This window comes from Muscardinus avellanarius (assembly GCF_963383645.1).
Source record: "Muscardinus avellanarius genome assembly, chromosome: 6".
Classification (NCBI taxonomy): Eukaryota; Metazoa; Chordata; class Mammalia; order Rodentia; family Gliridae; genus Muscardinus; species Muscardinus avellanarius.
The window spans coordinates 76,814,839-76,841,112 of NC_137791.1; the positions used below are offsets into that span (position 1 = coordinate 76,814,839).

At 41.9% G+C, this 26,274-nt stretch overlaps 1 protein-coding gene across 2 annotated transcripts in view; it reads right to left on the minus strand.

Annotated features, from left to right (window-relative positions):
• The window catches only part of SHROOM3 (shroom family member 3), a gene marked incomplete at both ends in the record, with an annotated part of 356,251 nt that overhangs the window by 39,381 nt on the left and 290,596 nt on the right, over positions 1 to 26,274 (minus strand). For both annotated transcript variants that reach the window (XM_080697707.1, XM_080697708.1), the window contains one exon: positions 2,419 to 2,550. In XM_080697707.1, coding sequence (XP_080553833.1) covers positions 2,419 to 2,550 — 132 coding nt within the window. The remainder of the gene's footprint in view (positions 1 to 2,418; positions 2,551 to 26,274) is intronic.

A 26,274-nucleotide genomic window follows, 5' to 3' on the forward strand; every position in this document is an offset into this window, starting at 1 on the left:
TGCTAAAGGCTCGCTGAGGCTCTGGCCCTGAACATGCAGCCTCCCGAGTACTGGGATTACAAGCCTGTGTCACCACACTTGGATGGAACAGCACATTTTTTTAGGTCATCGTATGACTTCAGATTCAGGGCTTCTAAGATTAGGAGTTAGGAAGCTCTAAAGGATCCCACTGTTCAGGGGCACTCTGTTAATATACACCTGCATTTATTAAGTGTGTGCTGGTTTATGCTCTTAACCTTCAAGTTTATTAGCAGGTTTCACTGTGCCTCTAAATCTTTAGCCTGATTATTATAATTAGTTGTCATTTATTGAGTGTTTACTGTGTGCCAGGAACTGCACATGTTATTTCATTTAATCCTCACAACAATCAAGTGACACAGGTACTATTTTATTTTACAGTAAAGGAAACCAACATCAAAGAGGTTAAAGATTTGCTCCAAGCTCACACAGTAGGTGGTGAAGTGGAGGCTTAAGTCCAGGTCTGATTTAAAAGCCCACATACTTGAGCTGGGCGTGGTAGTGCACGCTTGTAGTCCCAGTACTTGGGAGGCTGAGACAGGAGGTCACACAGGTTCAAAGCCAGCCTCAGCTACTTTGTGAGGCTCTCAACAACTAGTGAGACCCTGTTTCCAAATAAAATATAAAATAGGTCTGGGAGTATAGCCTGGAGGTAGAAAGCCCCTGGGTTCTACCCCTAGTACCACAAAGAAAAAAAAAATAGAAAAATAAAAGCCCACATACTTTACCACTGTGCTCTTCTTCCTTCAAATTGTTAGACTCCCATAAATTACCTTCTTTTTCGTGTGTGTGTGTGTGTGTGTGTGTGTGTGTGTGTGTGTGTGTGTTGCTGGGGTCCAACCTGAGGCACTCTACATTCCAGCCCTTTTTATTTTTAATTTTGAAACAGGGTCCCGCAAAGTTACTGCATGCTAGCCTAGAACTAGAGACCTTCCTGTCTCAGCCTCCTTAGTGTTGGTTTACAGGTGCATGCCACCACACCCAGCTCCACACATTATCTTTTAATGACCCCAACATCTCCAAGCCAATGGCAGAGTGCCTTTGCAGGGAGGGGACCTGCTCTCTGGGGACAGATGGCTCAGATGGTAAGAATAAATCCCCTCAGGGGGACTAGGAGGGCCATGCAGTGGAGTGGAGGGTCTGCAACAAGGAGGAACCATCTCTTCTTGTGGCCTGAGGTTTACCCTAACACTCTGAGAGAGGTCTGTCCTGTGCTCATCAGTGAGAGGTCTAGGACTGGATGCCTAACTTGACCAGACATGAGCATTAAGGGCTGAGACTGAGTCTTGATCTTACCAAGTACTGGCCACCACCTGTTAAGTAATCCTTCCAGAAGCTGTATGGATCCCCCTTTCCTAACACATACACATAGTTTTGCATCTTCTTTGTATGTAAGAGGCTTAAAATGATTCTTACTTTCTTGACCTTCCTACCTCCATAGCATTACCCTAACTGAACATCTCCCCAGCTGAATAAGCTGTTTTAACAGATGCAGAAATACCAAGCAGAGAGCCTGTGCCGGGGAGCCTGCCTCCTGGGACCAGAGGACAGAAGCCGGTTTACACTGTAGCAGGCAGGACAGGGGAGTCCTACTTAGTTCTCTCTTTAATACGTCCTAGTGGTTGGGTCTGACTCTCTTTCCCCCAGTTCCTCTCGACTGTGTAAGACCTGATTCTAGAACAAATAAATCCCTTCTTCCATAACACTCACAGTGGCTCTGCTCTTTCCTGAGCAAACTCCGACTGGTGCTCAGTGACTAGAGAAGCTGAGGAAGTGTAACCCAGTGGTTACAAGCAAGGCTCTGGGCCTGGCCCGGCTCAGTCTTGGCTCAGGAACTGACTAATTAACCTCACCAAGCTTCAATGTTCTGATCTTTAAAGTGGGGCTAATAATTCTGTCTGCTTTAGGGCAGTACATGAAAGGTGACATGAGATAGTGTGTGCACTGAGCAGTCCTCCATCTCATAGTTGTTCTGTTGTTGAGCTAAGCTGGATTAGCTGTCTTAACAGATGCAGAAATACCAAGCAGAGAGCTCAAATGCATGAACAGAATCATTTGGATAAAAAACACATACAATTTTAACCAAAATATATAGGCTATTTAAGCATTGAGAGAAGTCTGTCAGTTTTTCTGATATACTGTTATAAGGAGTAATTGAGAAGTATCTAAGTAAGAGTTGTTGGGTCCCATAAATATCTCAACTGACCAGTCAGAGGGGTTATTTGTATTGTTGGCCTCCCTTTAAGCCAAGCTAGCCCAGGATGTAGGGATGACTTGTATGCATAGTAGGCATTATAAGAGGAAGTAGCAGATAGAAATGTAATATTCATTTGGGAAAACATTTCTTTCTGGAATCATGACGTGTAAGGGAAGCCCCTCAGTCTCACTGTGCCCACTCACCTGGAATGGTAGCTTTGGTGCCAAGCAGGTCCCATCGTGCCCTGAGATATCTGCATCATGCTGGCATGAGGCTGGTTCTCCCCAGATTTGGTTGTATGCCACGAGTGAGGGCGGCCTGCAGGTTCACTGCGCCTGGGGAGACAGGAGAGGACCCCCAACATTAGCTGGATTCTCAACTTTTATTCCCTCAGAGATGGAAAAGCAACCAAGTAAATACTGCAGAGAAGATAGTACTGCTTATTTTTCTTACTAATCACTGCTCGTGTGTGTGTGTGTGCGTGTGTGTGTGTATGAGGATTAAACCCAAGGTATTCTACCTCTGAATTATACCCCCCAGTCTAGTTTATTTTTTATTTTCATTTACTTTTTTTTTTTGGTGGTACTGGGGTTCCTGGAAACCTTTCTACCTCCGGGCTATACTCCCAGACCTATATATTTGGAAACAGGGTCTCTTAAGCCAGAGAGGCTGGCTTTCGAACCCGCAGGATCCTCCTGTCTCCGCCTCCCAAGCGTGGGGATTACAAGCGTGTACCACCACACCCAGCTTTTTACTTTTATTTTGAAACAGGGTCTCACTAAGTTGCCAAGGAGCTTGCTAAATTGCTGAGGGTGATCTTGAACTTGTGATCCTCTTGTCTCATCCTCCCAAGTGCTGGGATTATGTATATGTGCCATTATGCCCCGCTCACTTCTTATTTTTACATAATTTCAGATTACATAGAAATTGGTATAAAAAGTTCACACATAACCATCATCTAGATTCCCTATATATTAACATTTCATGCTTTGTGTGTGTACAAACCGAGTTGCCTTTGTCTTTCCAGGCCTCTACCCATATATAAAAACAGGAATACCAATTCCTTCCCACTTCTCAAGGGATTTTGTGTAGTTGATGGTAAAGTTTTCTGGGAATTCTGAAATCTTATGTCATACCCTGATACTGGGTAAATGTTACTATTGTTTTGCTTTCTTGGTAAGAACTGCATAAAAATAGGCAGCTACCCAATGTGAACAATGCCCTAAAGTGGCACAGTCCAGAGAGCAAAGTGTTCTCCAAAATAGCTCCTCATTCTACAAGTCAATGACTTCAACTTTCAAACATCCTGCCCTTAAAACACAAAGAACAGACAAAGCCAGAGAGAAACTGTGGGTGTCCCCAGGCTGCAGCACTGCAGGAGTGCCTGCTAAGGAGGGAGGCTCACACGGCTACAGAAGGGCAGTCAGGAGAGACTTGTGCTGTATTTTGGTAAAAGAGTGAGGTGATCTATCAGACATTTCATGTTGAAAACACTTTAACCCTAAGATTTTAGGGGAATTTTTCTGCAGTTTAGAAACACTTTTATGGGACCTGGGGATCCCGCTTTGTTATGGTGCAGATAATACCTTTAAGTTGATTTAACTCCCTGTAATTGACCACAAGGCTAAAACACCCCCACCCATCCTTTTTCTATGAAAAATAAATTAGCTTTTGTAATAAAAATGAAAACTCATTCTCCTGAGGTGGATAACATTTCACTTGTTAAAGCGTATCAGAATACAGATCAGGTGCTGGGAGACTTGGTTTCTTGCCTTGGCTTTGTTAACCTGCTCTTGCGATCCTATGTAAGTCACTTACCCTCCCTACGTGGCTGCTCATCTAAACAGCGAAGGTTAACCAAGGGTTGGATTAACCTCATTTTAATATTTTAAAATGTATAAAAGAAATACTGAAGGACTTCTCTAGACAATTTCCAAAAAACACACACATTTCAATCCTCTGAAGAGAGATTATGGTGCTAGGGATGGTGTTGTTGTGTGAAGCAAAGGAAATAGGCACATAAGATTTCTTAGCTGTCATTCAATGAAAACTCTAGGCCAAGAAAAGTGAGAAATATTCAGATCTTTCTTAAGTTGGAGAGAGGCTAGAACAATGGTTTGGATATGGTGTGCATCTGTCCCCCAAAGGCTTCTGTGGGGAGCCTTGGTCTCCAGTTGGTGGTACCGAGCAATGGAGCCTGTAAGAGATGGGGCCTACTGGAGGTAATGAGGTTCTGCCCTCAGAAGGGGGTTAATACAGTTCTCAAGGGACCCCAGTTGGTCCCCAAAATAATGGATTGCTATAAAAACCTGATCCCTGCATCTGCTGTCTTACAGGTGACCTCTATTGCACATCTCCCACCAATGCGATGATATCCACTATAAAGCCCTTATGAGAGGCCAGACCAATTGGGTTGCTCCATCTTGGGCTTTTAGCCTCTGAAACTGTAAGCCAAATAAATTCTTTTTTTTTCTTCCCCTCTCCCAACCTTCGAACTCCTGTGCTCAAGTGAGCATTCTGCCTCAGTCTCCCGAGCATCTGAAACCCCAAGCATGTGCCACCATGGCCAACTTCAACCTCTTTTCTTTACATGCTATCCAGCCTCAGGAATTTTGTTACAGTAATAGAAAACAGACTAATACAGCAGGCATGTGGCCAAAGGTGTCAGCTTTGAAATAAGACAACCCTGGGTTCTAATCTAATTTTTAAACCCAATACCACTGGCTTTTAGCTTTTGGAATTTTAGGTAAGTTTCCTAACCTTTCTGAAATTCCTCATTTGTAAAAGGCAGATTATAACAGAACCTATTCACAGTTTATTTATTTTTTGACAGATTAGAAATTAGATAACCTGGAACATTGTTAGGAGCACAATCAATGTGAAGTGTCATTATTATCAGTCATTTATTATTAATGAATTGACAAAGACACTAGAGAGAAGAGATGTATCTATCTAAAAAGAAAGATAAAAAAGGGGAGAAGCTGAGGATGAATGAGGGAGGAGAGGAAAATGGGCAGGAACTGTGGCTGGTGATGAGACGCCCAGCTCTGACATAGAGACTGGTCTCAGACTTCCTATGGGCAGCCTACAGGACTCTGCCACAGTGATGAGACAGGGAGCTGCCAGGGCAGGGGCTGTGACCTGAAACCAGCAGGCTAAACACAGGCTGAAAAGAGACAGACCTTGCCCATCTAGAACCTACAGAAGAACTACAGGAAGCAGTAGAACAGCCCTGGGCTAAAGAGATGAAGGAGGACGTGAACTTGAGAACAACAGGAGCAGTATATTACCACTTGTCTGGCTCCTTGCCCCCATACCTCTAATCCTCATGAAGGTCACTATAACCTCTAGACCTTAAGGTTCAGCATAGCCTCAAAGATGAATCAAAGCTTTTTTTTTTTTTTTTTTGAGGGAGCAGTCAGGGAGTCTCATCTCTTAGCAGTTAATGGCTCAGCATCTTAGTGATCCTCCTGTCTCAGCCTCCCAAGTACTGGGATTACAAGCATGCGCCACCATGCCCAGCTTGCACTTTGGCATTCTTGCTGCTAGTCCTAGTTGCTCTTAGACATCAAGTACCCCAGAAACCAGGTTGCTGCCTCTTTAACCATTTCCCGGAAGATAGCCTACCTCTCCTCAGTCTCAGCTCTGCACTGACTTAAGACTCCTGGATTACCATGTGGTTCCGTCCACTAATTAGAAGTTTGGGAGCCAGGTTTAAACCCAGTTACATATGACCTCAGGTAGTCAGCAAATGTGACTGTTAACCATACAGCAAAAGCCTAAACCTTAATTTAAAAAAAAAAAAAAAAACACTTTAGCATTAGGTACCTGGAGGCATTTCACATACATATTACTTTGGACCTAAATGGGCCCAAAACAATAAGGAGAATGAACAAATTCATCTTCCTCCTCCATGTCTGGCAGCTTAGTGAAGGGGTTGGCAGGGCCCTTTTAATAGCAAGATGTTGGCCCTGGGACTAGGCACTAGCTTCAAGAAGCCATGAATAGCCATGAAGAGTAGACTCAGTGCAGCACCCAGTGGTATCTGTCTGTGCCCAGCTGCAAAGACAGTGCTGAGGAGCACCTCCCACCTGAGGGAAGTTGACAGGCCCCAGCAAATCCCACGGGCTCTAGAGAGGATTCCTCTCTTGTTAGAGAGGTGAGGCACAGAGTGATGTTTACCGATGACTTCAGAGGTTCCAAAGAAGCCCTCCTCCTCTTTGAAACCCTAAAGGAAATAGGAGGTGCCCCAAAGAACATAGCTTCCCAGACAGTACCACTGGCACACCTCTCGGGAAGACCAGACCCTGGTGGAAGTTCTGAGTCATACTGGGAAGTATGAAAGGAGGCTATGAATAGGTCAACAAAGGGAAGACAAATGGGAGTTGCTTCACTCAGGTCAAGGGAAGAGAATTCTACTTTGTGCTTTTTCTTTTTTTCTTTCTTTTTGTGGTACTAGGGATTGAACCCAAGGCATTCTACCTCTGAGCTACACACCCAGCTTTTTTTGTTTGGACACAGGATCTTGCTAGATTGAGTCTAAGCTTTTGAGGCTGGTCTCAAACCTGTGATCCTCCTGTCTCGACCTCCCAAGTACTGGGATTACAGGTGTGTGCCACCATTTTGAGCTGTGCTTTGAAGCAAGAGCAAACCTTCCTTTTTAATGTAAGTCATTCTAGACCTTTTCTTGGTTTTCTTCCAATTTATTCAAGGAACATATGCAGACACTTTGTATTTGCTGGCCATTATGCTAGCAGGGGGTGGTACAAAGAGACTAAATTATCACTACAGCTGGGTGTGATCGCAAACCTGTAATTCCAGTACTCGGAAAGCTGAAATGAGGATTTCAGGTTCTAGAACAGCCTCAGCAAATAGTGAGATTCTCATCAACCTAGCAAGATCCTGTTTTAAAGTAAAGATAAAACAGAGGTAGGAGTATAGCTCAGAGGTAGAATGCCTCTGGGTTCAGTCTCCAGTACTGAGGGGAAAAAAAGTTATCACCAGACTCAAATGATTCACAGTACAGCCAGAACAGCTGAGTGAACCATCATCCTAGAATTGTGGTGGCTTCCATAGTAGACACCTGTTCCAGGTCCCAGGTGAGCAGAGGATGGGTCACGACCCTGCAGGGGTAGGTCAAGAAGGCTTCAATTTTAATTAAATCATGAAAGATTTTATTACAACACTCATGGACTAAAACTTCAAAAATTGTGAGCCAAAGTAAACTCTTTAAAACTTGATTATCTCAGGTATTTGTTATAATAATAGAAAGCTACTAACACAGAATGAGAGGGCGAGTGAAAAGGAAGGGAAAGGTATCCAGGCAGAAAAATGGCCTGACAAAGACATGGAAATGTGCATGCATAAACTACTCAGTATAAGTGATGCAAAGTGGCTGGAGAAGAGCACGAATAAGGGGTCAAGGAGAAGATGAAGGTGAAAAGAGAGGAAGGGCCTGATTAAAAAATGCCATGCCCTGTGCCACAATGAAAGGCTCTGACCAGCACCCTGCAGCTCAAGAGCCTTAGGCAAGGAAAGGCATGCTCAAATGTGAGTTACAGGGCGATACTGCCAACGACAAGAAGAATAGATCTGAGAGGGACAAGATCAGTAGCTTCTTCATCAGCCTGGTTAGGATAGTGAGGTCCTGGCATAAAGAACAGGGCAGTGAGCGTGAGGAGAGAGCAGATCTTAAGCTACAGGTCACAGAACCCATCTCAGTGACCAGTGGGTAAGAGAGGATAGCCAAGGAGGAAGGACAGATGGCCTTTAAGATTATAGCTTGAATTAGAATGTAGTATCATTAACCTGTAGAAAGAACTATTAGAAGCTGGGTATGGTGGCAATGCCTGTGATCCCAGCACTCGGGAGGCTGAGACAGGAGGATTGCAGGTTTGAGGACCGCCTCAGCAACTTACCGAGACTCTGTTTCAAAGTAAAAACATTTTTAAAGAGGGCTGAGGCTATAGCTAGGAGGCAGAATGCTCCTTGGTTCAATCCCTGGTACCAAACCGGGGGAAAAAAATGAAAGGGGAGGGAATGAAGAAAAGGAGAAAGGGAATCAAGATGGCTCACACGGGCCCTTGGTGGGGTTTCCAGTGGAGATGCGTGGGAGGTGGTAGGGGCTGGAGGACTTTAGTCTGGCTCATAAGGAAAGTCAGGAGTCACAGACACCATCTAAGAGAAGTAAGCTGTTTAGGGAAAACATATGTGAACACAAAGGTTTAAGGATGGATCTTTAAAAAGCAATCACAACTTAGGAGGCAGCGTGTCTGGGAAAAGGCCTGGGAGAGGAGCTTCCGGAGAAGAAGGAAGAAAAGCTGGAGAGTATGGGGAGTTCCACAGAATACCAGCGGGAAAACGAGGGGCAGGGCCTGGCCACCCGCCACTTGATACTGAGCAGTCAGTTTGATGAGAATGGATGCATGCACACTGCATTTGGAAACTAGAAGTCTTTGCTATGCGATGGTGGAAGCAGAAGCACGACTGTGGTGGAATAGAGCTGAAGGAGAGAGGAAATAAAGGGTAAATCATTCTTTTAAAAAATTGGTTCTAAGCTGAACGTGGTGGCGCACACTTGTAATCTCCGCGCTTCGGAGGCTGAGACAGGAGTATTGCACAGGTTCAAAGCCAGCCTCAGCTACTTAGTGAGGCTCTCAGCAACTTAGTGAGACCCTGTTTCCAAATAAAATATAAAATAGGTCTGGGAGTATAGCCCTGAGGTAGAAAGCCTCTGGGTTCCACCCCCAGTACCACCACCAAAAAAAAAAAAAAAAAATTGGTTCTAAGCCAGGCATTGTGGTGCACACTTGTAATCCCAGCATTCAGGAGGCAGACACTGGAGGATCGCAGTTCGCGGACAGCCTCAGCTACTTAGTGAGGCCCTCTGCAGCTTAGTGAGACCCTGTTTCAAAATAGAGAATAAAAAAATAAATAAATAGGGCAGAGGGTATAGCTCGGAGATCGAATGCCCCGGGTTCTATTCCCAGACCTGCCCCCCCCCCCAAATTGGTTCTAGCCAGGTGTGGTGGCACAGGCTTGTAATCCCAGCACTCAGGAAGCTGAGGAGACAGGAGGTTCACAGGTTCGCAGCCAGCCTCAGCTACTAAGTGAAGCCCTCTGCAACTTAGTGAGACTCTGTTTCAAAATAAAGAATAAAATAGGGCTGGAGGTGTAGCTAAGAGGTAGAATGCCCTTGTTTCCATTCCCAGTACTGAAAAGAAAAAAAAAAAATGGTTCTAAGCTTGGCACTGTGGTGTATACCTGTAATCCTCATACTTGGGAGGCAAGTTCAAAGCCAGCCTTAGCAACTTAGAGTGTTTTAAAACAAAAAATAAAAAGGGCTGGGGGTATAGCTTGCAACTAGACTATCCCTGGGTTCAATCTCCAGTACAATTAAAAAAAAAAAAAAAAGAAAGAAAGAATGGCTGTAACAGGGATAGCAATAAGAGGAGGCCACAGTGTCAAACAGTTTTGTTTTAAACTCTGGGAAGTTTGATCAAATTTCTATGAGACAGAGCATGTACACATGCCCAGCTGAAGACACAGGAGGAAGATGGTCCTCGGGGCCCGTGAGGAAGAAGGAAGGGGTGGGATTCTAGAGCTCAGGTGGAGGGCATCACTTCTATACTATAAAGCCAGTGCCACGGAGATGAGAAGGAGGTGGTAAGGTGGTGACTTTCCTGAGCATGAAAGGCTGGGGTAGGATGGAGGCTGAAGAGACCTCACACCAGTGTCCTCTGTTTTCATTATGAAGCCTCACTTAGAACAGGGAAAGACAAGAGGGCTGATGCAGGTCAGGCCTCTGGGACATGGTCAATGAGGAGTCAGGGAGGTGAAATGGATCAGAGATATTTAAAAGAATGACTAAAATGTCTCTGCCTGTAAGGAACTTACATTCTAGAGGGGAAACAAACGAAATAATTCCTAGAGTGAAGATAAAATAAGTGCTTTAGAAAGTAAGGGAAAGCTGGGTGTGGTGACGCACACTTGTAATCCCAGTAGTTGGGAGGCTGAGACAGGAGGATTGCGGTTCACAGACAGCCTCAGCTACTTAGTGAGGCCCCGTTTCAAAATAAAGAATAAAGGCCGGGCGTGGTGGCGCACGCTTGTAATCCCCGCGCTTGGGAGGCAGAGACAGGAGGATCGCGCAGGTTCGAAGCTAGCCCCGCGCGCTGGCTTGAGACCCTGTTTCCAAATAAAAATGCAAAAATAGGTCTGGGAGTGTAGCCCGGAGGTAGAAGGGCTTCCAGGAACCCCAGTACCACAAAAAAAAAAAAAAAAAAAAAAAAATAGGGCTGGGGGTATAGCTCGGAGGTAGAATGCCCCTGGGTTCCATCCCCAGTACCGCAAAGTGGGGAGACTTTTTCTTTGGAGGAGGTCTGAGAGGTAACTATTTATTTGCCCTGGGTGGAGTATCAGGTTTTATCCAGGTCTAATAGTTTAAGGAGAACAATATAATTTTGAAACAAACAAAAGGTCTTTAAAAATTCTTTTGGACAGAGAACACATGTTGGGAGAGGTATTAAAGACAAATCTGTTTTTTTTTTTTAAGATTTTTCTATACTGTACACACAGTTGCTAAGTTACAAAAATGACAAAAAAGAAAAAAAAAGAATGAAAAAGATGACCAAAAATAGCCCGTCAGCTCTCCTGGTTGCCGGTGGGAATGTGCATCAGCACAGCCTGAATGAAGAGCAGTTTGGCAATGTGCAACAAAGAAATAAAAACAAATTTTTGTACTGATGATTAAATTCAGGGCATTTTACCTCTGGGACAGACCCTTAGCCCTTTCTTTCTCTCTTTCTTTCTTTCTTTCTTTCTTTCTTTCTTTCTTTCTTTCTTTCTTTCTTTCTTTCTTTCTGCAGTACTGGGACTGGAACCCTTCTACCTCCCGGCTATACTCCCAGACCTATTTTTTATATATATTTTATTTAGAAACAGGGTCTCTTAAGCCAGCAAGGCTGGCTTCGAACCTTCGTGATCCTCCTCTCTCCGCCTCCCAAGTGCGGGGATTACAAGCGTGCGCCACCACCCTTGGCTTTTTTTTTTTTTTTTTTTTTTTTTTAATTTTGAAACAAGGTCTTGTGGAGTTCCTGAGCCTGCCCTGAAACCTGAGATCTTCTTGTCTCAGTCTCCTAAGTACTGGGATTACAGGAATGTGCCACTGCATCTCACTAGCAAAGAAAAAAAAATTAAATTAACATGTGTATCAAAGAACATCCTTAAATGCCCATCAAAGGCAGACTAGTTAAGTCAACATGGTACTTCCATATAGTGGAACACTACATGGTTGTTAAAGAGAATGAAGTAGTTCTATATACATTGACATACAAATCTCTATAAAATATATTAAGTGACAGGTAAGATATAGAACTCTATGTACAGTACAGTGTAATATGTGAGGAGATATACATAATTACATATATCTTTACTAATATAAGGAGTATTTCTGGAAAGATACTTTAGAAATTAGAAACAACTGCCTCTGAAGAAGAAAACTTATTTTCACTGTATTTCATTTTCTAACTTTTAAATTTAGTATCATGTACATCTATTGCCTCTTTTATTTTTTTTCAGTACTGGGGATGGCACTCAGGGGCATTCTACCTCTGAGCTACACCCCCAGCCCTATTTTTTATTCTTTATTTAGAAACAGGGTCTCACTGAGTTGCAAAGGGCCTAAATACCTGAGGCTGTCTATAAACCCAGATCCTCCTGTCTCGGCCTCCTGAATGCTGGGATTGCAAGCATGTGCCACCACACCCGGCTTCACGTATTATATTTTGAAAAGCAAAATATTTTAAAAAGAGCCTCCCACTTTGGAAATATAATTCATTGTATCTTGAGATAACCAAAAAAGTCAAACAGCTGTTTATTGACTTTTTCAATGATGCAAATAATATAATGGGCATTCCTAAAGAGCACAGCATGCTTTTGTATTTTGGGATCCCTTTGATCTTTAAAAAGATAAAGAAATATTTTTCTAAACTGCATTGCATCACGAGCCTATCAATATGAGTCAGAAGATGATTTATTTTAAAATTCAGCAAACTAAGTTTTGTGTGTGGGCTTAATTCAAACAAAGCCCTTTTGTTGCATTCCTAACCACAAACAAGGAAGCTGGACTGTGTGGGATGGGGAGGCTGATGAAACTGGAATCAGCAAGTGACATGATGTCCTTCTTCAATGATCCTGCCCTAGCAAAGACTCAGGAATATAAGACAAATCTACAGTGGACCCTTCAAGTATTTCAAGCAGAATTTGCTCATCACCTACTGTGTACCTCCTTCCTTGCTGAACTGTGGCCAGAGGTCTTCAAGGTCATGGGTGGCCTTAAAGAGTTTATATAATCTTGCTGGGGAGACTGAGCTGCAAGAAACTGTACTGAACAAATCAACTATTATTCATTCACTCAAGTATTTGCGTGCCAAGCACTATCCTAGGCTCTTAAGGGAGAAGCTTGTCTTAAACTTTATGCCATCTTTATAGTACGGAACTTTTTTTTTTTTTGGTGGTACTGTGGGTGGAACCCAGGGACTTTTCTGCCTCTGGGCTATACTCTCAGACCTATTTTATACTTTATTTGGAAACAGGGTCTCACTAAGTTGCTGAGAGCCTCACTAAGTAGCTGAGGCTGGTTTCAAACCTGTGCCATCCTCCTGTCTCAGTCTCCCAAGCGCTGGGATTACAAGTGTGCACCACCACACCCAGCTAGTACAGAACTATTAATGAGCAAAATGAGTCCAATAAGACCAGATAACCTGCCCAGTCATGGAGGAAGTGAGGGGCACAGCTGCTATTTGAACTCAGGCATGTGTCTTTGGAGCCCAGACTCATAATTTCTAAGCAACAAGACTATGCAAACCTTAAACACTTTCTGCAAACAGAAAGGTGGGATCGCCAGAGAGGGTAGACCAGCAGTCAGCAAGAAAGTAAATTAAAAATAGACATTTTCATACAGTATAAGGGTTCTGAAGGAAATAAAACAGGGTAACAGGAGAATGTGATTGAAGGTCCCTGTTTAAATCAGGAACTGCAGCCTCTTTGAGAAACTGACAGTTGAACCAAGATCTAAAATAATGAGAAATAGTTAACCATATGAAGAACAGGGGGAAGAATATTTAGCACAGAAGGAACACAGAATGCATGGTCTCTGAGTGGGAGGCGGGTTTGCAGTGGTTGAAGAGCATAACACATGGAGGCCGCTGCCTTGTGAGTGAAGAGCCAGTGGTATCAGATTCAGATCATATGGGGAGTGTACATGAGGCTTTGGAGGCATTTTAGATATAAGATCCAGAAGCTCATGTGAATGGGGTCTGAAGTTAGCCAAAAGGCTTGGTAGTAGAGTGGGATCCAGATGACCTTTAAGGATTGGTATACCTTGGATAAATGAAGGAGGTGACAAGAGTAACTTGGAAAATAGACAATTCTGCGAGCTAATTTTTTCATGATGCTCTTCTCTGAGGACCTGTTATGGCCTTTCTGGGTACACTAACATTCTAGTACCATGGCAGTGGTTACCAAACATGAATCAAATGGGTAAGAAGGCAAACAGACTCAGTCTCCCAGCACCACAAAATAATAATGATCAGACTTCTTAATCTGCTTACCCATCTACCTGTCCATTCATCATAAGTTTAGTGCACAACACTATCATTAGAAGATAGTCTTTCATAACAAGGTTCTGGTCTAACCCTCCACACTTCCCCTAAACAGAAAGAAACAAAATATATCCTATTAATATTTTCTGTAAATTAAGTCTGCTTGACTTAACATGTCAAGAATTTGCAGTTGGGGTTTTATGATACATTTACTGACTACCATGTGCTTAGCTGAGGGTAAAGCACTGTGTCCTATCTTCCTTTTGTGTGTCACTGGTAATTTCCCCCATCTATTTTGTCCTGTTTGGAGATGGGGTCTTGCCATATGTCCCAGGTTGGCCCTGAACCCTGGGTTTCAGTGATCTTTTTAGTAGCTGAGACTATGGGAATGTTCACCCCACCAGGCTATTTCCTTATCTATTTTAAAAATTATGACATACTTCAAACATATTTCTACTCATGTACTAATAACCAAAACTTATCAAATTTCAGTTTCCCCATATTTACTTATATCCCATCTTAGTTTCCCTATATTTACATATTCTTTTTAATCTGTCATAGTTTAAAAAAAAAAGTCAAATCCAGGGAAGTCTTTCTCTCCATGTCTTCTCTGCCCCACTGCTCCCCACCCCACCATGCAACTAAACATTAAGTTAATTTCTTATGCATTTTTGTATGTCCTTATGCAAACATCTTAAGAGAGGGCTAGGGATATAGTTCAGTGGTAGAGCACTTGCCTAGAGTTCCCTCCCCAGCACCACACAAACAAAAGGAGCAAATATGAACATATAATCTCATTTCATTCCATTAACAAAAAGACCCAACTGCGGTGTTCTGCTCCTTGGGTTTTGTACTCAACAATACATATTGGAGATCATTCAACATCAATACAGAGCTTCCTAATTCTTTTATTTCCTTTTAGCTGTCTAGTATTCCATTGTGTGCATATGTCATAGTTATTTAACCAGATCTTTTTGTAAGATACTTTCTGATTTCTATTACTAACAGATAGCCTTTTTTATTACTAATAATGTTGCAATATACATATATTGCTTTCTATGCAAATCAACATATCTGTAGAAATTCTCCTCCCCCCTTTTTTTCCTTCTAGTACTGGGGGTGAAACCCAGGGCCTCACACATGCTAGGCAAGCACTCTACCACTGAACTACTTCCCCAGCCCCACTGCAAAAATTCTTAGAAGTAGAATTGTTGGCCGGGCGTGGTGGCGCACGCTTGTAATCCCCGCACTTGGGAGGCAGAGACAGGAGGATCACACAGGTTCGAAGCCAGCTGCGCTGGCATAAGAGACCCTGTTTCCAAAAATAAAATAGGTCTGGGAGTGTAGCCCGGAGGTAGAAGGGCTTCCAGGAACCCCAGTACCACCAAAAAAAAAAAAAAAAAAAAAAAGAAGAAGAAGAAGTAGAATTGTTGGCTGAAAAAGCAAATGCATTTATAATTTTGATAGTAATTGCTAAATTATCCCTTTGACACTTTAACAAGGAAACAAACTCAGTATGAATAACTAAATGTCATTGTACAAGTTATTTGGGGGGATTATAATATCTTCTTTTAATAGAAGAATATTTATATTTTAATATGAATGGCTTTTGGGAAAATGAACTCACTCTGGGTTAAGATGTTTCTTGCATATCCACAGGAGACACTGTTCCACAATGTTGTTAAAGACATATTTTTGAGAAGTCCTTTACTCTGCAGCATCCCTAACCCCTGGTTTCTATGACTCTTGGGTTCTTCAAGAATATCCCTCAGACACTTGGGACTCACAAAAAAATCTAGCATGAATGCTTTCTCAAGGCTTTATTACTGCCTCAGATATCTTTGTCTCTCAAAAGTGGTTCATAACCAGATATGGTAGTGTATACTTGTAGTGCCAGTACTTGGGAGGCTGAGACAGGAAGGATCACAGGCTTAAGACCTCAGCAACATGGTGAGATCCTGCTTCAAAATTTAAGAAAGGGTGGGTGGTTGGGGTTATGGCTTGAAGGTAGAACAACCCTAGGTTCAATCCCCAGTTCCCCCCAAAATGTAGCTCAAGAGCTGGGAGTCTAGCTCAGTGAAAAAATACGTGTTTTGCATGCATGAGGTCTTGGGGTCCATCTCCAGTGGTCGTGCGTGCACGCATACACACACACACACAAAAAAAAAAAAAAAAAAAAGAAAGAAGAAAAGAAAAAAGTGGCTCAGTGGGTGGGTGGAAAGGTATGCATTAGGTAATATAACCTCATAGCAACACATAGTCCTTTCTAAAAAGAGACATTCTTTTTTAAATGTCACATCCTGATAACTTGCCCTGGGGACTTTTGGCTCTGACTACTAAATCATAAGAGCAAAGCCTACTAGCACTCAGACATTGAAACTAACACTGAAAATTGGCATAAAAGATGAAAACCCTTTTCCAATACTGAACTCTACCCCATTCCTCCACACCTGCCCCCACATCCCTTTCAACTGGGTAGTTTATATTCACCCCACCTTCCATTCAGAAACATTTTTATTGACTGCCACACAAGAATATTACTGTAAAAGAGAGGAACTAGCAGCAGTGGGGGTGGTTATTTTTTTATGTAGTCATGTAGTCGCTAGTGAGTGATGATGAACTGTTCTTTCTTTTCAACATTCCCCTCTACCCTCCCCCTCAACTCTGACACACACAGATATACCTGAATATTCAACTGTCCCTCCCACAAGTCAACATTTCTGCATAAGTCATGACAGAATTTGATCCAAGCATTCAATCATTATACTATCGATGGTCTGTGATGGCCTACATCTTTGCCATTTGTTGACTTTCAAACTCAGTCACAACAGAACAGCACAGAATAAATAGGAGGGCATAAACTCTACTAACATGTGGTTTCTGTTTCTCAATTTTCAACTTGAAACCTGGCATTTTGTTTGCTGAAGGAAGGAAGGAGGGACTGGTTCCCACCAATTTCTTCAAATATCAGTTATTATGACTTTAGCATTTTCTTCCCTGCTCTTTCTCTCTGCCTTAGAATATGCTAGAGCCTAGACAAGAGTAATCACTTCCATACTGGTTGTTTTTTTCCCTTCCTCTTTCCCTTTCCCCTCCCTTCTCTCCTCCTCTTGCACATAGCTATAGAGTAGGTACCCTTAAATTACTACAGCTTTTCTGGAAGAAGACGCCTGAGGTCTCTCCCAGAGGATTCTTGTTAGCAGACAAACTAGGAACCGCTCCTCAGGGGCATGGCAGAAGGTGTCTGGTTTCCCCTTCTACTCAGGACTTCAGGACAGGGGTGGGGTGGGGTAGGGGGGTGGAAACCTCCAGAAATTGTATAAACCCACAGAAATTGACCTTCAAAAGAGATTAAAGGAGTTCAAAATGCCCACCAAAATATCTTCAAATCAAGCTAATTAACTTTCCCACAACACCAAAGAACACATTAACTTGTATTTGTCAAATCAAATAAGGAGAGGACAGAGAGAGAGAGAGAGAGAGAGAGAGAGAGAGAGAGAGAGAGAGAGTGTGTGTGTGTGTGTGTGTGTGTGTGTGTGTGTGTGTGTGTGTTAGAAGCCTTCCCTTTGGGCAACTATTTTTTTCTAAATACTACTCCATTAAACAAAACTTAACAGTCCTCAAATCTAACACTAAAGACACTGAATCCTCTTCCAGAGTAAATCTGATACCTGGCGTTGTGCTTTCCCATTATTCCATTGTCTACTTTCTAACTCAAAGGAAGAGGCCACAAATAAGAAATTAAAGAGATGAGAAAACAAAGGGCAGAAAACACTAATTTTAGTTAAAAACCTCAAACAATAGTTAAAGAAAAGAATAGATTATTTTTAAGTCATCCCGGAAAAGAGATTTCTTGTTAAAATAAAGTTTCCAAGCCGGGTATGGTTGCACACACTTGTAATCCCAGCATTTGGGAGGCTGAGACAAGAGGATCATGGTTCATGGTAAACCTCAGCTACTTAGCAAGGCCCTTTGCAACTCAGTGAGATCCTGTTTCAAAAAATTAAAAGACTAAAAAATAGGGCTGGGGGTGTAGCTTGGAGGTACAATGCCCCTGGGTTCCATCCCTGGTACTGCAAAAATAAATAAATAAATTTTCCAGCTGGGTGTGGTGGCACACACTTGTAATCACAGTATTTGAGAGGCTGAGATAGGAGTATTGCAGGTTCGCAGCCAGTCTCAACAACTTAGTGAGGCCCTCTGCAACTTAGTGAGACCCTGTTTCAAAATAAATAAAAAATAAAACAAGGCTGGGGGCATAGCTCAGAGATAGAATGCCCCTGGGTTCAATCCCCAGTACAATAATAAATAAATAAATAAATAAATAAATAAATAAATAAATAAGGTTTGCAGTTAGGTGTGGTGGCTCACACTTGTAATCCCAGTACTTGGGAGGCTGAGACAGGAAGATAGCAGGTTCAAGGGCAGCCTCAACAACTTTGTGACACCCTTTTTCAAAATAAAAAAAATAATATAGGGCTTAGGATGTGGCTTGGAGGTGGTGTGCCCCTGGTTTCAATCCCTAGAACCACAGATAGATAAATACATAAAATAAAGTTTCCAATATTTGGAACTTGAATGAAAAGAAGAGGAAGGATGTAAGGCAGAGCACTGAGAACACAGACAACTTTAGAACACCTGTTCTAGTTCCTCCTTTCCTACCTACCAATATTTCTATCATAAATTTTACAACAGGGAGGGGTCTAACCACCGCCACTGCTAACGCAGCACCTGACACTTATGAAAGAATACAATAAAGCTCAGAAGAATGATCTCTCTTATTCACTTTCAGATGAAGGAATGCCAAACAAAACTCGAAAAACCAGCTCTGTGATTTCTCTATATATATACACAAAGGTATTTTATAATACAAGCAGTTCATATTTTCTTTTTTACCATTTACATGGCATAATAATAGAATGAATGCCTGTAATAATTAAATGTCCAAGTCAGCTGGAGATCTAGAACATTACCCTGCCTGCTGTATCACCTCTCTTTTTCCATATCATATTTTCTTTTCAGGTAAAAGCATCCCTAGAAGCAAGAACTGGCATTAAGCATAACCCTGAAACAAATTTCAAATCAAGAATATGTAAGGACAAAAGTGAGTTAAAATGATGGTGGCTACAGAAAAAGGTAATGAAGTGGTCAAACCTTCAGCTGTGTTGGGGTTCAGGGGTATACAACAGGCTATATCAGTCAGCACTTTCTTTCATGTATGACTATAACCTCAACATTGAATAAGACTACCCTGATCTTTAAATTAACATATACACATGCATTTCTTAGTTTTTAAATAGATTTACTCTACAGCAGTTTTGAGTTCATAGAAAATGTAAGCAGAAGATATAAAAGATTTCCCTTGGGTTGACGAAGAATCCCTGAGCGTGAAGATATATCAATAGCAACTTCCCAAACTGAAGAGCAAACACAAAGACTCGGGGTGGGGAAAGTTATCCAAGGACCACAAAGGAAACTACAGAAGGTATAGTTTCAATGTTACAGGAAAACCAGATGGAGAAGAAAGAGGAATAAAGAACCAAAGAAATATCTGAAACAGAGACTGAGAATTTCCCAAGTGTATGTCAGAAACCAAACCACAGAATCAGGAAGCTCAGAGAACAGCAAGCAGGATAAATATCAGAGATACTATAGGTAAGCATATTATTTTCAAATTACAGAAAATTAAAGATAAAGAAAAAAGCTTGGCTGGGTGCAGGGGCATACGCCTGAAATCCCAGCTACTCTTGGAGGTTGTGCTAGGAGGATTGCAAGTGTGAGGTCAGCCTCAGCAACTCAACAGGACCCTGCCTCGGATGATTGTGCAAGTTCAAAGCCCACCTCAGCTACTTAGGCTCTCAGCAACTCAGTGAGACCCTGGTTCCAAATTAAAAAATATATATATAAAGTAGGTTGGGCATGTAGCCCGGAGGTAGAAGGCCCCATGGGTTCCATCCCCAGTACCATCAATAAATAAATAAATAAATAAATAAATAAATAAATAAATAAATAAATAAAAAGACCCTGCCTTGAAACAGAATAAATAAAAAGGACTAGAGATGTAGCTCAGTGTTAAGAGTACTCCTGGGCTCCATCCCCAGTATTGCAAAACGAAAGAAAGGAAGCAGGGAGGGAATTTTTAAAAAGAAAAAAAGAGCCAAGGGACAAAAGAGTTTACATATATAGGTGCAAAAATAAGCATTACATTCCCCTCCTCTGAAACTGCAAGCAAGAAGAAAAGGAAATGAAATAAAGTGTTGAGAGAGTGAAAAAAAAAAAAACAACCTAGAGTTCTGCGCCCTGTGAAACTGTCCTTCAAGAATGAAGAAAAATAAAGACCTCAGATAAAACAAAAACTGCGTGGATTTTTGTAAGTAGATCTGCTTTGAAAGAAATGTTAGTTGAAGTAATTTAGAGAGAAGGAAAATGATGTAGGTTAGAAAGTTGAATCTACATCAAGGGAGAGAAGGATGTGTGAGGGTGATTAAAAAAAACTTCATCTATGCAAATTTGGTGAGAAGATAGAGAAACCCGGCTTTTCCTAGTCCTTGGGTACATCCATAGCCTTCCTTGTGAGAAACAAAGAGTCCCCATAAAACTCCCCGAGAAAATGAGGAACCCAAACCATGAAGCACATAGAACAAAACACTTGCTCATTTGAATGTGATAAAGAGCCATGTTAGAAAGATGTATCATAAGAACCAGGGCTACATATACTTATATATGAGAGTCAATGACTGAACATTCCCCAAAAGAAATATAAATAGGATGTGAGGGCTAAATGAACATTTTCATAACAATTCAGGGAAACAGAATTCAACTTAACATGTAGCAGATTATATTTCTTCATAAACAGATACAGCACAGCATCAGAACGACACCAGTTAAAAGGCTCACTGAGAAGCTTGCGATGAAAGATTATGAATCTTATTTTAACAGTCTGGACTTACTTTGCGGCAAACAGAAATATCCTAGACAGCAACTCCTGGGCCAGTCTGATGTCATATTCAGGAGCAGGATAAAAATCCATTTCACCCTGCTACAGCTCCTTGCTCCGCCCAGGGTAGTAAAGTTTCAAAACCATTCTGGAGCCTGCAGTTAGCTGGCCAGAAAGGACCTGACCTCTGATCTCAGAGTAAGGAGGAGGGGCTCTTTGTAAATAGGCCAATTATAACTCAATTCCTGCTCAGTAAGAGGGAAGAGGAGAACCAGCACCTTGGACAATAGCAAGGGGCTTAGAAATGCCAGACTTTCATTTTAATTGCAAGAGAAAAGGGAAGCAAAGAAAATCATCTGCTGATAAGATGCATCAAACTGAAATCAGGAAGTCTCCTTAAAGGATCCTTACTAAGCCTGTGCCCTGCCCACAAGCAGAAATGCCATGTCAGCAAGAGTGTGCTAATTGCTTCGAGCTCCTCACAGTTTGTGAGGACACTGTGAGGCAGTGTCTGTCACACAGGTTTCCTAAGACACGCTGTCCTAAGAACACTAAGTGAGCAGCGAGGGACAGAATTCATTGCCAGGGGAAGTACAAAGTTCCAGAAGACCTAAGCTTGCTGCCCAACTAAGGGGGAATTTGGAGTCAAACTCTGAGCTGCTACTATCTATCTTAATTTAATTTTGGAGCACATGATTCATAGCAGATCAGATAGTCATTTTAGTGATGATGGTGACTGGTCACAGAAGGTGAAGGAGGAAGGAGAGGTTTATGGAGGAAAGCACTGGCCTAGAAAATCTTCAGTTGTAAGGTAGAACATCTTGTCTCCTCACCAAGCTGTTGAGCTACATTAACCCAAGCCTTGATGTATTTTAGAGAGAAGTTTCTGCCAAGATAAGTGAGAACATAGAACTTGTATTGATGCTTGAGATAAGAGGATTTAGAGATGTGAGCAGAAAAAGGGAGGATGGGATTTGTGAGAACACTAAGCCAGACCCCTTGAAAGCATCCCTTTAAAACTTGGTTGTCTGACTGGTCCCTGTATACATTGGGGAGGGGGGAGATTCTCCCTTTTGCTCTTTTCTTTCTGTTTTGAAGAAGTAGGAAAACCCCTTCTGGCTGAGGAAGGAGCTATATATGCCTGTGACCCACTGGATTTGGATCTGGTTCATGAGGTTTACCCTAGAACTTTCCAGTTCCAAAATCAGTGTAAAGGCCTTTGTGATGTGTGCACTTCTAACCTCAACACCTGTAGGACTCCTAAGACAAAAAGCACATCATAGTCGACTTTCTCCATGTGTCAAGAACAAGTTATCAGTGCCTTACCCCTTTCCACACTTCCAAATAGGAGTTAGGGCAGAGTCAGCTTGAAAGAACTCCTAGAGGCCAAAATTGGGGTCATTTGACAACAAAATAAGTAACATAGCATTGGATTATAACCCATGAGATACAATGAATATAAAGAAGACTGATAAAAAGCAATCATTAAATAAATAACTAAATGGGAGAGAAGGAACAGTTCTTTCTGAAAGAATGACAATTAACAAATATAAGAAAGAATACAGAATCATTTTTAGAATGTTGTAATAGTTGCCACAGACAATATCAACAGATGCTAAAATTAACAGAGAAGATTGAGGGGATGCAGGATATTTGTATAGCCTCAAAGTGATCTCTCCTGACATACTTATTAATCACAGAGGGATAAACAGCCCCTTAGAGTGGAGAAACCTGGCAAAGTTCGCCATCACCAAGGAACCAAGGTCAACATCACCAGTAATGAAGCACTGACATCACATAACCCCCGATGTAGCACGTTAAAAGAGACACAGCATCACCTCTGTGGTATTCCTGCCCAAAAGGCAGAACCTCAGTCTCACAAGGAAATATCAGATACCTCCAATCTGAAGGCATTCCTCAAAATAATTGGCCAGTGCACTTGAAAAAATGCTAAGTTATAAAAGCTGAGGGAAGATTGAGGAAATGTTATAGATCAGAGGAGACTAAGAAAATGTGGCAAACAAAACATAAAACTAGAACAGAAAAAGGACATTAGTAGGGAAAACCATAAGATCTGTAAGAAATCTGTAGTTTCTGAAGTCTTAAAGTATTCAGTATTACCAATTACTCGTGATATCTTTCTTTCTCTTTCTTTCTTTCTTTCTTTCTTCCTTCCTTCCTTTCTTTCTTTCTTTCTTTTTTGTGGTACAGGGGGATTGAACCCAGAGGCATTCTACCTTCAAACTCCATCTCTTGGCCTGATTTTATTTCTTATTTTGAAACAATTCTCACAAGGTTGATGAGAGTCTCACTACTTGTTGAGGCTGCCCTCGAACCTGTGATTCTCCTGTCTCAGACAAGTACTGGGATTACAGGCATGTGCCACCACACCCAGTTTACCCATGCTATTTTCTTAGTTTTGATATTTATAAATGGTTATAAAAGATATGGTTATAAAAGATATTAACATTAGAGAAGATGGGTAGAAGATACCGGGAAATCTCTGTACTATTTTTACAACTTTGCTAGGAGTCTAAAATGGTTTCAAAATAAAAAGTAAAAATATAAAACAAATAGGATTTAAGATCTAGAGGCAACTGGATAAAAACCATTCCAATTTCCAAGTTCAGTCCCATGTCAGCAACTCTTGAGTTACAGAGAGAGACATTAGGAAGTTTGCCGAGTTATAAGAGCTTACAATTCATAGTAGTTGTGGAGAGAAGATACATATAAAATTCTTATAGTATAAATAGAGTACAAGTCAATAAGATCTAAAAGGGAATGATGGGTTCAACATCTATCTAGCTCATGAAATTTATTTATTTATTTATTGATTGATTGATTGATTGTACTGAGGGTGGGAACCAAGGGCTTTTCTACCTCCTAAAATAGGTCTGGGTTATTCTCCCAGACCTATTTTATACTTTAATTGGAAACAGGGTCTAAGTTGCTGAGAGCCTCACTAAGTAGCTGAGGCTGGCTTTGAACCTGTGTGATCCTCCTGTCTCAGCCTCCCAAGTGCTAGGATTACAAGCATGCGCCAGCATGCTTGGCTAGTTCATGACTTTTTTAAAAAAGGAAATTGCCCCTCCATCAGCCCCTTTACCTTCTTCATTATAGCAGACAGTGCTGCTGGCCAACTCTGATGGAGCAACCCTGACTAGTTTTAAGGACAATTTGTGTGTGTGTGTGTGTGTGTGTGTGGTTAGGTTACCAACTAGATAGACATTTCAGTTCGTTTGTTTCATTCAACTTTTCAGGGATTGCTTTATTAAATATGTTAAATGCTCAGGCACACACCCAGGTCTGTGTGATTCATGCTCATAACCTGCAGATATCCTGGCTCTCCCTGCCTTTTGACTCTTGGCTAGTGGCCCTGCAAATATCCCCAAGGTTCCCAAAGCAGAGAGCCGGAAGCCGCTCTTTGATTTTTCTTTCCTTCCCCAATTCTCATCTGCTTCTGTTTCTGCCTCCTGAATTCCCCTCAGATCTGTCTCACCACCACTGGTTTAGTTCAGGGTCTTCATCCTTTTCCTCTCAAGTTAGAGAAGTAACTTTCCAACTAGACCTCTGACCTGGAGTACTTTGGCACCAACAGTACACCACACTCCACTATACCCGGTGAACTCCTGCTGAGGAAAAGACCTGGATTCTCTGCACTTTGAAGATCCTAGGAGGCCAAAGGACACGTGATAACCTTGGAGCCTCTACTTCTTCAGGCTGTCCCGGGAGCAGCCCTGCCACCTGGTGCTTTCTGCAAGTCTCACCCTGTGCCTGGCTGACCCTTGGTCACTGGACAGTTGGCTTCTGGAGACATTTGGCACATTCAAACTGCACTGGAGTCTTTCTTTTCAAATGAGATCTTATAAATAATCTTAATGTAAACTTCATGCAAAAATGTTTTATTATATAAAACATAACAAATAATGTATATTTGCATATCCTAAACATATAGTCCAAATATGCAAATTTGATTGGCATAATTTTAAATTTTTTTTTGGTACTGGGGATTGAGCCCAGTGACATTCTACCTCTGAGCTATAACCCCAGCCCTATTTTTCATTCTTCATTTTGAAACAGGGTCTCACTAAGCTGCAGAAGGCCTGACAATTTGCTGAGGCTGGCTGTGAACCTGCGATCCTTCTGTCTCAGCCTCCCAAGTACTGGGATTAGAAGCATGTACCACCACGCCTGGCTATAAATCCAGTTTCATAATGTTTACTTTTTGATAATGCAAATTAAAACATATACCTGAAAGAATTGTCCAAACTGAACAAAGGGTAGTTGATAACAATGACCATCATAATATGAGGGCCACAGGCCTAACTGCTCCAAGTGTTTTTACTCTTTCAACCTTTCCAGCAACCCAAGGAGGTAGACCAGCTGACAAACAATGTGCGTGCAGGTACACATAAATGGTGGAACTGAGGTTTGAGTTCTAGGAATCCAACTGCACAGACCCCCATCTTATTCCCTGCCCCACATTGCCTTTCATGTTAGTCCATAGACTTCTGTGATAATGATGAAAATAACACTGACAATGACAGTCACATACTCTTGTCTGGATATTGAATGTCCCCAAGGTATTGCTCCTGGGAGATGATAGGACCTTTGAGAGAAGGGGCCTAGTAAGTCACTGGAGGTGTGCCTGCCCAGTGGTCCCTTCCTGTTCCTCTTTTCCTTCCTGGCCATGACATGAGCAGTGTGCTCCCCACCAGTGCCATCAGCACCTCCATCAGAGGCCAAGTGGGGCCACCTGATCTGGGACCTGAACCTCCAAAACTGTGAGCTAAGGTAATTTTTTATAAACTAATTATCTCAGATATTTTGTTACAGTGATGGAACGCTAACACATCCTAACATCATTGAACTACCACTCAACATTTATTTCTCCCTCCCTATAGGCTCTTTGCTGAGTGCTTTGAATACCTCATTCCACTGAATTCCCACAGTTGTTGGATGACACAGACTCTGCTATGCCAATGCTGAAGGCACAGAGTATAGTGTCTATGAGCTCAGTCAAGCTATAGGAATTTGAACCTGCTGCCTCCTTGTTGAGTGCAAGCCTCACAGTCTAGTTTAATTAATGAAATAGTCCAGGTAAAGCCCCAGCACACCACCTAGCACATAGCAAGCACAGGGCTCACACAATCTCACAGTCTGATTCACACAGGTAAGTAACTAAAAATCTTGGTTAGGCTGTACTCTCAGGATATGCCTCAGTTAGAGATGATATGAGAAATTTTAAATAAAGAATCATTCAAAGATGAATTAATCCAGCAGTACAATTTATCACACTGATCATTTGAAAAATATAAAACCTTAGACTATTACTCTGGATGTATTGAATTATACTTTTAAAAACTATGAATTTATTATTATTATTTTTTTTGCAGTACTAGGGATGTAACCCGGGGGCATTATACCTCCAAGCTACACCCCCAGCCCTAATTTTTATTCTTTATTTTGAAATAGGGTCTCACTGAGTTGCGAAGGGCCTCACTAAGTAGTAGCTGAGG